Source organism: Numida meleagris, chromosome 3 (assembly GCF_002078875.1).
Source record: "Numida meleagris isolate 19003 breed g44 Domestic line chromosome 3, NumMel1.0, whole genome shotgun sequence".
In the NCBI taxonomy this organism is placed as follows: Eukaryota; Metazoa; Chordata; class Aves; order Galliformes; family Numididae; genus Numida; species Numida meleagris.
Window position 1 is genome coordinate 49,827,095 of NC_034411.1, and position 12,760 is coordinate 49,839,854.

General features: G+C 36.7%; 1 protein-coding gene across 8 annotated transcripts in view; it reads left to right on the top strand.

Annotated features, from left to right (window-relative positions):
• Nucleotides 1–12,760, top strand: part of SCAF8 (SR-related CTD associated factor 8) — a 161,958-nt gene that overhangs the window by 44,786 nt on the left and 104,412 nt on the right. For all 8 annotated transcript variants that reach the window (XR_002436735.1, XM_021391225.1, XM_021391221.1 and 5 more), the window contains 6 exons: nucleotides 5,392–5,471; nucleotides 5,856–5,973; nucleotides 7,900–8,031; nucleotides 8,184–8,296; nucleotides 8,747–8,940; nucleotides 10,833–10,933. Coding sequence is in view for 7 of the 8 variants with exons in the window: in XM_021391225.1 (XP_021246900.1) it covers nucleotides 5,392–5,471; nucleotides 5,856–5,973; nucleotides 7,900–8,031; nucleotides 8,184–8,296; nucleotides 8,747–8,940; nucleotides 10,833–10,933 (738 nt within the window). In the remaining variant the exon portion in view is untranslated. The remainder of the gene's footprint in view (nucleotides 1–5,391; nucleotides 5,472–5,855; nucleotides 5,974–7,899; nucleotides 8,032–8,183; nucleotides 8,297–8,746; nucleotides 8,941–10,832; nucleotides 10,934–12,760) is intronic.

Consider the following 12,760-nt stretch of genomic DNA (forward strand, 5'->3'; position numbering starts at 1 on the left):
CCTCTTAATCTCCTTTTCAGATAGTTAGTTATCTTGGCAAGCACCGAGTCTAAAGTTTTAGGACAGTTTATCATAAATTTCTAGAATTTGTTCAGGTAAAATCATTTTTTTTAAATAACAAGGAGTTTACATTACTAATTAAAATAATGTATCTTTAAAACTAAGCCAGGAAAAAAATAGCCTGTAGTCACACTGTCTTGTAACTGTAACCATCAATTGGAGTAGGGCATAATCACAGGAAATGGGTGAAACAGCAATAGAGACCACCTCAATATTCCAATACAAAAAGTAATTGAGAATCCAATATTGTATTGTTTTATTCCACACTCTTTTCCAGCATTTATTTGTATAGGTAGATGTATTGGCATTGTGAGAGCTCAGGCTGGCACTCATTAGTTAGTTTATGCAAGTAATAGCATGTAGGTTGGAGGTTTTCAGCAGAGTGAATGTAACAATTGCTATTTCTTGGACTTTGAAGGTAAGTGTTGTAGAAAGAATTCTTGTGCAAGACTGGCAATGTGATAATTTACAAACTTTCAGTGGGTATATAGTGTTTATTTGTACTTGTAAGCCTAGGAATAGTCATATTCAGTTAGTTCTGCATTGTACAAGTAGTGTTAGATTATATCTGAAGTTCCTTGTTCCATATTCAGTAGTGTCTCTATGACTGCAGTAGTAATATATGCTTTATTAGCATACTGAGGCTTTACTCGAAGGTTGTTTAGACTGCTTTGCAGATACAGCATGTACTTCTACACTGTTTCCTCTTTTTTTATAATCTTGGAGTTAACATACATAGTTTCTCTCTTTTTTCTTCTGAGGCTTAAGGATTTCTGGATCTAGGTATTATGGCCAAATATATTAGTCTGTATGTATTAAGAGGCCATGTTATTTTTGCTGTGATAAATTCTTTCAATATTTAATTTCCCTTTTTTTTTAATAGTTTCTGAACACCGATACCACTTGCAACCCAAATCCGGCTGAAAAGCGTGAATCATAATGATATCACTCTATTTACTAGACTTTCATTTCATTATATAATTAATTGTATAATTTTTCCGTTAGACGCGACAGCCTCAGTAAATGAAGCATTAAAAAGGCAATATTTACTTCTATAGGTAGCATCTACATCAGTGTTTTAGTTTGAATCAGGATCATGCCTTTTTCTTTGGCTCATGCTGCAGACCAGTCTTGAGTGCATCAACTAGATTCATTTGGATTATGCTAAATCAAAAGGTGCGTTGCAACTGCTGGTGAGTATTCAGTCCACAGGATCAGTGCAGTGGCTTCAAAGAAGCTAGTAACAAAACCTATAAAAACAGGAGTTTTTAGTTCAAAGGAAAAGCTTAAATAGTAGGTGAAAATACTGTTAGAGATACCTTTCTGACACCTTTTTTTTTTGGCACTTGTACAATGAGCAGCAATACTAGATTGTTAACAGCTTTCGAGTATAGGTCATGTAGTTGTTTAATCTCTGGGTTTCTAGTTTTTGTTTGAAAGTAAGTTACTAACAAATAGACTTGTAACAACAGGAATTGCAGTCAAATTAACTTTGTTATAACAGCAAATAGAACTTCAGTAAGTGAAAATTGTGTGTTGATAATTCTGTGTCAAAAGAAAATGGACAAGAACCAGTTAATATATATACACTGACTTCTCGAAAAGCCTTCTTTAACAGAGCCCTTCATAAAGAGACTGAAAAGAAGGTAAATAAGGTGATCAATTAAAATATGTTGTGGGAGATAAGAAATGCATAGTAAGTTATCTAGAGCAAGGATACAGAAAAATCTATTGTCTCAGATCTGTCTTACAGAGACAGAAGGACTTTAAGAAATCTGATGTGTATCAGGCGGCTCATGGTCAAAGTTGATCAGTCCTATCTAGCATCACAGAATTAGAGAGTAGTTAAGATTGAGAGGGATTTCTGGAGGTCTTCTGGTCCATGAGAGGCCACAAGCAGGGCCACGCAGATCAGAGTGTCCAGGACTGCATCCAGACAGGTTTTGAAGATCTCCAAGGAGGCAACTGCACAACCTCTCAGGGCAACCTGTGCCAGTTGCTCCGTGGCCTGCACTGTACAAGAGTGCTTCGTGGTGTTTAGACAGAGCCTTCTGTATTCCAGTTTGTGACCAATTGTCTCTTCTTCACCTACTGGGCTCCCACCTACGTTTGGAAAGAACAAACTGAACAAATGGTGCACATTTTTTGGTTTTCAGAATAATTGAAAGCTACTTTATGTAACATAATCAGAATTCTTCTTTAGTACTCAGCAGGAGTTGTACCTTCTTCTAGCTATTTAAAAAACAAAATTAATGGAGAGTACGGGAAGTCCCTAACAACTGGAAAAGGGCTAGTGTTGCATCCTTCTTCAAAGGAGGCTAAAAGATCACCCTAGGGAACTACAAGCTGGTCAGCCTCACTTAGCTCTGCGGAGCTAGTATTCCTGGAAGACAGTTCTGGGTGTGCTAAAGACAAAGTGATTGGAAACAGCCAGCGTGGATTTACCAAGGGCTTATCACACCTGACTGACCTGATTTGCTCAAGTGATGAAATGATGGTTTTTGAGGATGAGAGGAGAGTAGTGAATACCATTTACTGTGACTTGTAACACGATATTTGACATCCTCTCACACGGTGTTTTGTATCCAACTGAATACATTATAATCTCCATAGGTGGACATCTAGACGGGTAAAACAATTATTTGCATAATTGGGCTCAAGTAGCAATTAATTGGCTGAACTTTACCCATAGGTCAGTAACAAGTGGTCTTGTTAGAGATAAGCCTGCAGAAATTTACTTGCAGGGATCTTGTCCTGTATAGCATCTCTTGCAATGAACCTGAGGTATATGAACAAAGGATTAATGGAAATGATCAACCTACCTTTATTCAGCAGTCACTAGACACACATCTGGAGTGTCACATCTACTTTTGGCCCTCCAGCTGTACAAGAAAGACACTGACAAGCTGGGGTGGGTTTAATGGGGGACCACCAAACTGGGCAGGTGCTCCAGCCATAACCTCTAAGGAATCAGGCTGAGTCAGTCTGGGACAAGGACAGCTTGAGGGCAGACCAAACACCAGCCCATCAACACTTACAGGAAACTGAGCAAGAAGAGAACTGCCTGACTGGCAGATCTCAGAGGGTTGTGATCAATGGTGCAGTCTAGTTGGAGGCCTGTAACTAGCGGTGTTCCCCAAGGACTGATGTTGGGTCCAGTCTTGTTCAATATCTTCATCTGTGACCTGGATGATGAGATAGAGTCCACCCTCAGCAAGTTTCCTGATGATACAAAGCTGTGAGGAGTGGCCGACACACCAGAAGGCTGTGCTGCCATTCAGTGAGACATAGGCAGACTGGTGAGCTGGGCAAAGAGGAAGCTGATGAGGTTCAACGAGGCCAAGAGTAGAGCCTTGCGACAGGAGAGGAATGACTGCATGCAGCAGTACGGGTTAGGGGCTGACCTGCTGGAGAGGAGCTCTGCAGAAAAGCACCTGGGTATCCCAGTGGGCAACAGGTTGACCATGAGCCAGTAGTGTGCCCTTGTGGCCAAGAAGGCCAATGGTATCCTGAGGTGCATTAAAAGGGGTGTGGCTAGCAGGTCAAGGGAGGTGATCCTCCCCCTCTGCTGCTTCAGAAGAATTTCATTTCCTTTGCAGTAAAAAGCTTTTTTTCCACATCTCGTACAATTCCCATTGCTTTTCCTGAGCATATTCTTAAGTAATTAGATTAATAGGTGTGGCATTCATGAAAGTTCTGGTTTTATGTATGTTTATGTGTAGTCGATTGCTCCTAGGTATCCTAATATTTAGTATGTTTAAATGTCTGTCAGCTTTTGTAAACACGATTCTCCTCCAACTTAAAAATATTTCAATTCAAAAATTTCCCTTTAATATCTACTGGTTTATATTTACTAAAGGCAAATTTAATCAGAAATCATGCTATGTGTTTGTCTGTTTCGGCTGGAAGTTCTTTGATTTTGGCTGGTGGCAGTATAAAATTTTTTTATATCATCAGATGTTGAATTCATTTTGTCTAAGGTTATTTGTATATAAATTGTACATGCTCTGTTATTTTCCTTTCTACTTTGTCATGATGGAAGATATATGATGATTAATCATATTTTAAAAAGGAGGCTGGGTGCTTTTTTAAAATGCATACTTTGTTCAGAGATGCAGCATTTTGCATGTTTTCATTGGATATACTCTAACAAAATACAGCAATTTAGAAAGAAGACAACCAGCTTGCTTTAAAATGTATGGGATATGTATGGTGCAAGTTACTCAGGATTTTCACATCTCACCTATAAGCTCCCTCAATTTCTTTACTGTAAGAGTGGTCAAACACTGAAACCGCCTTCCTAGGGAGATGACTGTTGTACCACGTGTCAATGTTCAAGAGTGTTTAGACAATGCCCTCTCCTGTTTTCTCTTAGAGTCAGTCCTACTTTCATTTGTATTAGGTTAAATAACCTAATAGAGTTATTTGGGTTAAACTGGGATATATACTAGTACTGTTCTTTAGAACTATTTAGTTCTAAAAATTCTTGGTTGGTCAGAGTCTCTTAGTCAACTTACATTTTATTCTTCCTGGACTCCAGTAACTGGAAAGAAATAGAGCATCCTGAAATGGAAGGGTTACTAAATCATAACAGTGGTTACTTCAGACTTTTTTTGCCTTGGTATTTCCAAATGCCTGGCCTGTATTCTCATACTCTAGCTTTTTCTTCTGAGAGACCAGTGTTTGAGAAGAAGTTAGGATATTTTGTAGTACAGTGGTAACTCTGCTTTTGGGAAGACTTCCAAGATATAAGGTTATATGGTTATGAATTTTGATAGCTCTGCTCTTTCAATGCATAGTTAAAGAAAAATCTCAATCTGAGTAAGAAGTAACAGTTGTTGCAATTTTTCATGCTAGTTCTTCAGTCTTGCTTAAGAAAGTAAAATGCTACTGAACCCTAACCCTAATACTGTGATTCTCTGTGAGGTAATCAAGATAGATCTTCTCATGCTATGAGCAGAGTAGTTTGTTGACTGCCAAAGGATTGAGTAGTTGGCTTCTTTGTGGTAACTTATTCTAAGTAAAGGTACCATCACATAAAATTAATCTCTTTAAAAGCCTTTCTCCAAAATAGCTGTTATTTACTGTGGAAAGAACATGTGGTTCTGCTTGGGAGAGCAGGCAGAGCTCAAGAAAGCCATGGCTGAGACTTGGGGTTTGATGCATTCAGAAGTTTGATAGTGATACTAGTATGATATTTAATTTTCAGGTCATTGCCAAACTATTTTTTTTAACAGAGAAATAAGAACATTTTTCTTTTGAAAACTAAATATACATAAAATATATATTTCATGAGGAGTACTCAGTAAGGCTTATTTTGCTTTCTCCTAGAAGCTGATGGACAGGTTTGACTTCGGGGAAGAATCTGAACAAAATGAAGAGCCTAAAAAGGAAACTCCCACTTCCCAACTGTAAGATCAAGCTATATTTCTTGAGGAAAATACTAAAATTTGTCTGGCACTAATTGAACTTGAGGATTAAATAGAAAGGAAGATATTTGTTTGAGAGCATAAGTAAACCAAAACAACAGAAAGAGAAAAGACATTTTACTAAATTAATGAAATGTATACATTTTTAAACACTTTGTATGTTTACCAGTTTTTCTGACTTTAACTTAACACATTCTTTGCTTTGTTAGTTACGTAAATGTCAGTGATGCAGTAAAGATAATAACAAATGATATTACATTGCATTATTATTCTGTATCTCTAATTAAACTTAAAACTCAAATGTGAAAGCCTCTTTATCAACCATTTAGAGAAAATATGCTTTTTTAAAAAATTATTTCTTTTTAGGCCTTTAGTACCAGAATCCGTGAACAACTCACTTTTTCACCAACTAGCTGAACAACTGCAGCAACAAAATTTAGAACATCTCAGACAACAGCTTCTGGAGCAACAGCAGCCTCAAAAGGTAAGAACTCCATCTTGTGGTTGTCATCTAGCAGAAGCTTGCAGAGTAAATGGAATAAGCAGTAGAAATTGCATCAAGCAGAAAAATAAATACAACCAAATGTGTGGGGTATACATTTTGCTTCTCTTAGGAAAGAGTACCCTTCAGCTGAGTTACAGGCTGACTGTGCTTTGACTGTTCAGCTTGTTTAACCAGAAAAATGATGCTTTTTTTTTTCCTGCTGTCATGAAGGAGGAAGTGAACCCTGAAGTGAATATGCTGCTGGCTGTGTAGGGAGAGCAGTGTACGAGCTGCTGCTACAGAACCTACAAAAGGATAGAATAATAGATTGCACTGTAACTTAAATCTACCCCTTCCAAGCTTTAAATCTGGACAATAAATATGTTATTCTACTAAAGAATCTAAACTAAAGAATAGAGTCAGGTGCTTTCTGTGAAGTTCTTAGTTAAGAATAGACACTCAAGACAATGCAAGATTGCTTCTTAACTGTAAACTGAGTCTTCTCTACAACAAAGTAAATTGGCTTGTTTCTTCTGAGGTTAGTCCTCTGTGTTGAGCTGCTCTTCTCCCATCCTGTTGTTAATTCCTGATCCCATGAGAAAATTAAAATTTTATTCTGTCTCGATACTGGCCAGATGTAAAGTGGATTTTCTATAGGGTATTTGAATGCTGTTTATCAATAAAATGGAAATTTCTGTATTGAAAGAAGATCACAACATACTTAGCAAACGTCTGTTGGGGATTTTATTTTAATGTGTGCAAAGGTGCAATCCTCAGCTTTCAATCAAAAATGTCAATAGGAATTTTGAAATTGTGACTTCAAGTTCTTAATTGTATAGAAAAATATTAATAAAGTTTATGCTAGATGTTGCTTTATTTTACTGTGTTCTATTTTTGTATCTTATTTAACTGTAGTAACAGGAAGTTTGTATAACATAGCTACAGATTAAATAGTTTATGATGTAGATGTGTAATCCAGCAATTTCTGGCTTAAACTATATAGATTGTTGTACAGAAATATAACTTTGAAAGGTGAATCTGTTTCAGGAGCTTTTGATATGACTTTTCTAAAAATAGCTAATAATATGTAATTTGAAATAAAAAGCTAACAAGACCTACCTTATTGCAAAATAAACTATCCAAAAAAAAGGGCAGAATTAGCCATTAAATTAGATTTCATTTATGAAATTAAATTACATTACGTATATGGGTAGAGAGTTCATATGACTCACCCCCTATTATTTGATCCTCTATTCTAAATGAATTTACAGAAATTGTTTCCCTTCAGGTCCACTCAGCTTCTTGATTACTTGGTGCATAGAATAAGTTTAATTTGCACCTTGATAGCAGCTAGAAGACATAAGCTTCTACTGGACCTCCTCAGGACTGACTGCAGTGTGTTACAGGGAAGATTTTCTTTAATTCCATGCTTAAGCATCAGTGAGAAAGATTAAGGGAAAGAGGAAGCAAGATAAAACATAAACCAAAATTAATGTAATTAGGAGCAGAGGGGAAAGAGGAGAGGACAGAAGAGAGACAGAAGGAGCAACAAGTAATGTAGGAACTGATACCAAGAAACAGATTACTGAGAAGTAATTAAATATAAGGAAAATGAAGGTAATATTATTAGAAGACAAAAACATTAAATGAATTGTAAAACCAGTTATCAAAATTATCAATTACTTTTCTGAGTATTTTCATTTTATTTCCTGTATCTCTTGCATTTCTTTTGTATCCTATAAATATTTATTCCAAATCTATGCTTTAGTATGTCTCAGTAGATAATTACTCCATATGAATGAATAGTGGTAAAATAAAAGAAAATTGATTGTTTTACTGAAATATTTGAACAATTGTTTCATGTAGTCTTGAATTCTGATACAATAAGCAATTTGAATTATGTGGCTCTTTATGATTTATAATTAGGCAAGCCCTGAGGAAAATCAGGAAGGAAATTTTGGTTCAGAGCACTCTGCATCACCATCACAAGGGAGCAGTCAACAGCAGTTTTTAGAAGCAGAAACAAATGTAGATGATTCAATGGATATTCAACAACAGGTATAATAATTTTAAATTTTAATTATTAATGATGAAAACATGTAACATTAGGTCAATTTCAAAACAAAATACATGCATTTTTTTCATATACTTGGATATATTGTGAATATGTTTATTAAATGTTTATGAATATCTACTATGGCTGACCTCAGGACATGGACATAGATGAAGGACAGGATGTTGCTGAAGAAGAGATATTTGAACAAGAGGAAAAGAAATCTGCTGTTCGTTCAAGATCAAGAACTCGTTCAAGATCTCGTTCAAGGTAAAGTAATGAACTTGTATTAAGAAAATGTTTTTTTTTTAACAGGATTTCAGTCTGCGATTAGCATTCTCAATTTTGTATTTTCCAAAGTTATCATAAGTAATTTTGTTCATTTAGTGTTTGTGCGCTAGATGGAGACTTAATGTACGGCAGCTTGTTCTGCATACCTTTGAACTACTTTAAATTTTTTAAGACCTGCTTAGGTAACAAAGATAACATGAATGAGTTGGACAGACTTTCTCTGCCAGAAAAATGGATACTGTTAGAGAATAAGTGTTTTGGTTTGTTTTATTGTTTAAAGCCTGCTGTATATGTCCTGTTCCCCACATGAATGGCAATTTGAGTAAATATAAAGGAAGTATTTGTAGCAAGCTTGAAGCATGTAGCTAAAAATAAAGCTATATTACTTCTTTTTTTTAATTCAGCATACTGAAGTTAAGTATTTTGTAGGTCACCAAGAAAACGAAGGTCTAGATCACGATCTGGTTCTCGTAAGCGTAAACACAGAAAGCGTTCACGCTCAAGATCAAGAGAAAGGAAGAGAAAGTCATCTCGGTCTTACTCCAGTGAAAGAAGGGCTAGGGAAAGGGAAAAAGAACGTCAGAAAAAGGGATTGCCTCCAATACGGTCAAAAACACTAAGTGGTAAGTGGCAACAATTTACTGTTCTAATAATATAGTACTGAACGGGAAAGGCCTTATATTTTACTGAAAAGAAAAATATTCAGCTTCTACAAAGCTTTGGTAGACAAATTCTTTTTGTAAGTTTAAGTTCTGGTGTTTCTTACAACTTGAGCAGGTACATGATCTCATCGTAGAGGAGAGCAAATATCATACTGTTCCACTGATGATTTTACTCATACTATCATTACATACTGGTTTTAGCTCCAAAAAAAGAGTAGCAAGCGTGACCCTAAGTTACTATGCTTTTCTTTAATGCTGTCTTTTAACGATGCATTTGAAAATGGACAACACTTGATTTGAAATTTGTTACCACTAATAAGGGATTTAAGTATGTAGCAGCCGCTGTTCAAAGGTGCACACTTTGGTCAGTTTTCTGAGTGCTTTAAATAAAAGCCTTTTTCTTAAACTGTGGGGGAAAAAAAGCACTAGAGTGCTTTTTAAAGTTTTTCACAGGTACCTAGTGCCAAAACAGGTGGAAATGTGAAACAAAAATATTTTGCTATCTATCATAAGATAGACCATAATGGTCATATCTTTATTTAAAAGAGTATCCAAAAGCTAACTGAATTTCAGCTACTACAGTATGCTTACTCTGCGGAGAATTTGCATGAAAGAAATGTAGCAGAGAGAAGAACTTCCTCTACACAGTTGCTTAAATGCAAGGGAATTAATTTTGATACTGTATCAGGATACCCTACTTGATGTTTTCACGATCCTCAATTCTTGAGATGCACATATTGCACTTAATTTGTTTTTGTAACAAACTTGTGCTCCCAAATTTAAGATTGGTTAGATAACACCGTTTCAGATGTAGTTCTGCATATATTTTGTGTCCTAAATTCTGTCACATATATGACAAGTTAAACAAGTCGGAATTCATTTTTCTAAAAGAAAGAGTGTTATGTTCTCTGTACATTAATATTTTACATCTTTCCAGGATGCTTTAAACTCAGAACTTCTCTGGAGTGTAGATGTGCATTTTTTAAATTCTCTGGCTTTTCACGTGATAAATGGCAAATCATTTTTATGGTGTAGATTTCTCCCAGCAGACTGCAAAGCAGGGAACTACAAACAGAGTGGATGGGAACTGGGAAGCAGGGATGCTGAGTAACTTGTAGAAGCCCAGCCATGCTTGAAGTACTGTGAGGTAGCCTGGCACATGTAGAAGGGAGATACTAAGGAGCATAAGTGAGGTGTGGAAATTTGAAAAAAAAAAAAAAAAAATTGCCTGTTGACTTCATTAGATTTGTTAAGTGATTCAAAGTATGACAACCACTGTTGCCACTAGTTGAGGTCTGAAGAATTGTTTCTTATGCAATTCTTTGTGAGAAACAAATTGACTTCTATGACATCTCGAAACATAAGGAACAAGCTGTGTCCAAGAGAAATCTGAAGGCTAGTCATTCTCAGCATTACTGACTGAGTACTACTGTGAGCCAAAAATCTTTTAATCATAGAGGTATGCTTTTTAATGGCAAATTGCTAGTACAGTTTACCATAGCTAATCATAGAATGGTTTGGGTTGGAATGGGCCTAAAGGATCATCAGGTTCCAACCTTGATTATTGCTACTGGCAATAATAGCTGACAGCATTTTATTTTTTCATTGTTTTTAAAACAACTATTTCGATTAGAAGAAAACAAGAAAAGTGAGCACTTGTACTGAACACCTGTTTTTGTTTCATTTGGCCTTTTAATAGTTCTATTAATTTGCTTACTCTCTGCTTAATAAGTTATAGATTTACTATTCTTGCTTTTGATCCAGGATTTCTGTGCCTGTTATATCCATTCAATAATGTGTTTCATAAGCAAACGTTTTAGTACTTACTGTGACATGAATGTTTCTCCTGACAGTTTGCAGCACTACTCTTTGGGTAGGTCAAGTAGACAAGAAGGCTACACAGCAAGATTTGACTAACTTGTTTGAAGAATTTGGACAAATAGAATCTATTAATGTAAGTGAGAATGTTATCATCCATTTTCAAGGATTTTAAGCAACTTAAACTTAAGTGTCTGGATTTCTTTTTAGCCTAAGCTTGTATTTAGGAGATTATATATTTTTTTAATCGCTGTTTAAAAACTGTAGGTATGATATTTGCTTGTTAGTTTTCACATACTTTCGTTTGAAGCACTGAAGACAGTATTCTTAATGGTGAAATGACTTTACCTGACAAAAACTATAGGGTTGCACAGTTTTTTTAAAGTTGGGTCTTAATAGGTACAAGGTTGTGCCTTTTCACTTCGTGTGTTGTGGCACAGGAGTAGAGATCATTTTTCCTTTCACTAATCGACAGGGTGTGATGTGATATCCACATTGGCTTGGTTATATACATGCATAGGGGTGCTTAACAACAGTCAATGTATCTAAAACATTTATAAAAAAATAAGCAGTACTGTAAACAAGTGTGTATTTATAAAATGTGGCCATGAAAGCATGTTTTCATTAGGAGCTATGTTTTTCATGATTTAGAATCATTTAGATTTGGTCTTGTAGAATCATAAAATGGCTTAAGTTGGACAGGACCTTAAACATCACCTAGTTCCAACCCTTCTGACATGGACAGGGTTGCCAGCCACTAAATAAGTCTACCCAGAACCCCTTCCAACCTGTCCTCGAATGCCTCCAGGGAGGAGGCATCTACAGTTTCTCTGAGCAACCTGTTCCAGTGCCTTACCACCTGCTGAGTAAAGAATTTTTTCCTAACATCTAGCCTAAATTTTCTCTCTTTTAGTTTAAAGCCATTCTCCCTTGTCCTATCACTATTAGATGGTGCAGAAACCCAGTCCCTCTGTTGCTTAAAGTACTTCAAGTACTGGAAAGCTGCAATGAGGTCTCTCCACAGTCTTCTCTTCTCCAAGCTAAATGAGCCCAGCTACTTCAATATTTCTTCATGAGAGAGGTGCTCCAGCCCTTTGATCACCTTTGTGGCCCTGGACCTGCTTCATCATCTCTGCATCTTTCTAGTGCTGGGGACCTCTCCAGCTGGGGCCTCACAGGGGCAGAGTAGAGGGGGGATAATCACCTCCTTGGCTCTGCTGGCCATTCCTCTTTTGATACAGCCCAGTATACTGTTGGCCTTCCAGGCTGCAAGGACACACTGCTGGCTTGTGTCTAGTTTTTCATCCACCAGTAACAATAAGTCCTTCTCTGAAGGGCTGCTCTCAATGAGTTCCTCTCCCAGTCTGTATGCATATCTGGGATTGCACCAGCCAATGTACAGCACCTTGCATTTGGCCTTGTTGAATGTCATTAGGTTCACGTGGACCCACTCTGGATGGCATCCCTCTCTTTTATTGCATCAACTGCACCGCTCGGCTTGGTGCCATCAGCAAACTTGCTGACTGTGCACTCGATCCCACTGTCTGTGTCATTGACCACCAGTGAAGACTGAGGCAAATAATTTGTTGAGTACCTCATCCTTCTCCATGTCTGAAGCCGGCTCTCCCTTCTCATTTATCAGAGGGGGTACAGTCTCCTTTGCCTGTATCTTCTGACCGATTTTTCTAAAAAAAACCTTTCTTGTTATTTTTCTCATCCCTTGCCAAGTTCAGTTCCATTTGCACTTTGGCTTTCCTGATCCCATCTCTGTGTGTCCAGACAGTGTCAGACTTCAGTGTTGTCTATATTTCACTTTCGGGATAATCTTTTTCTCCTAAAATAACATCTCTACATGAAGGAAATTTACATGAAATCTACATGAAGAAAAACTCTCTTACTCTTGCAGTTTTGAACTGCTTCTCGTGATTTCATTCCTTTCAGATAATACTATTACTTTTCCTAT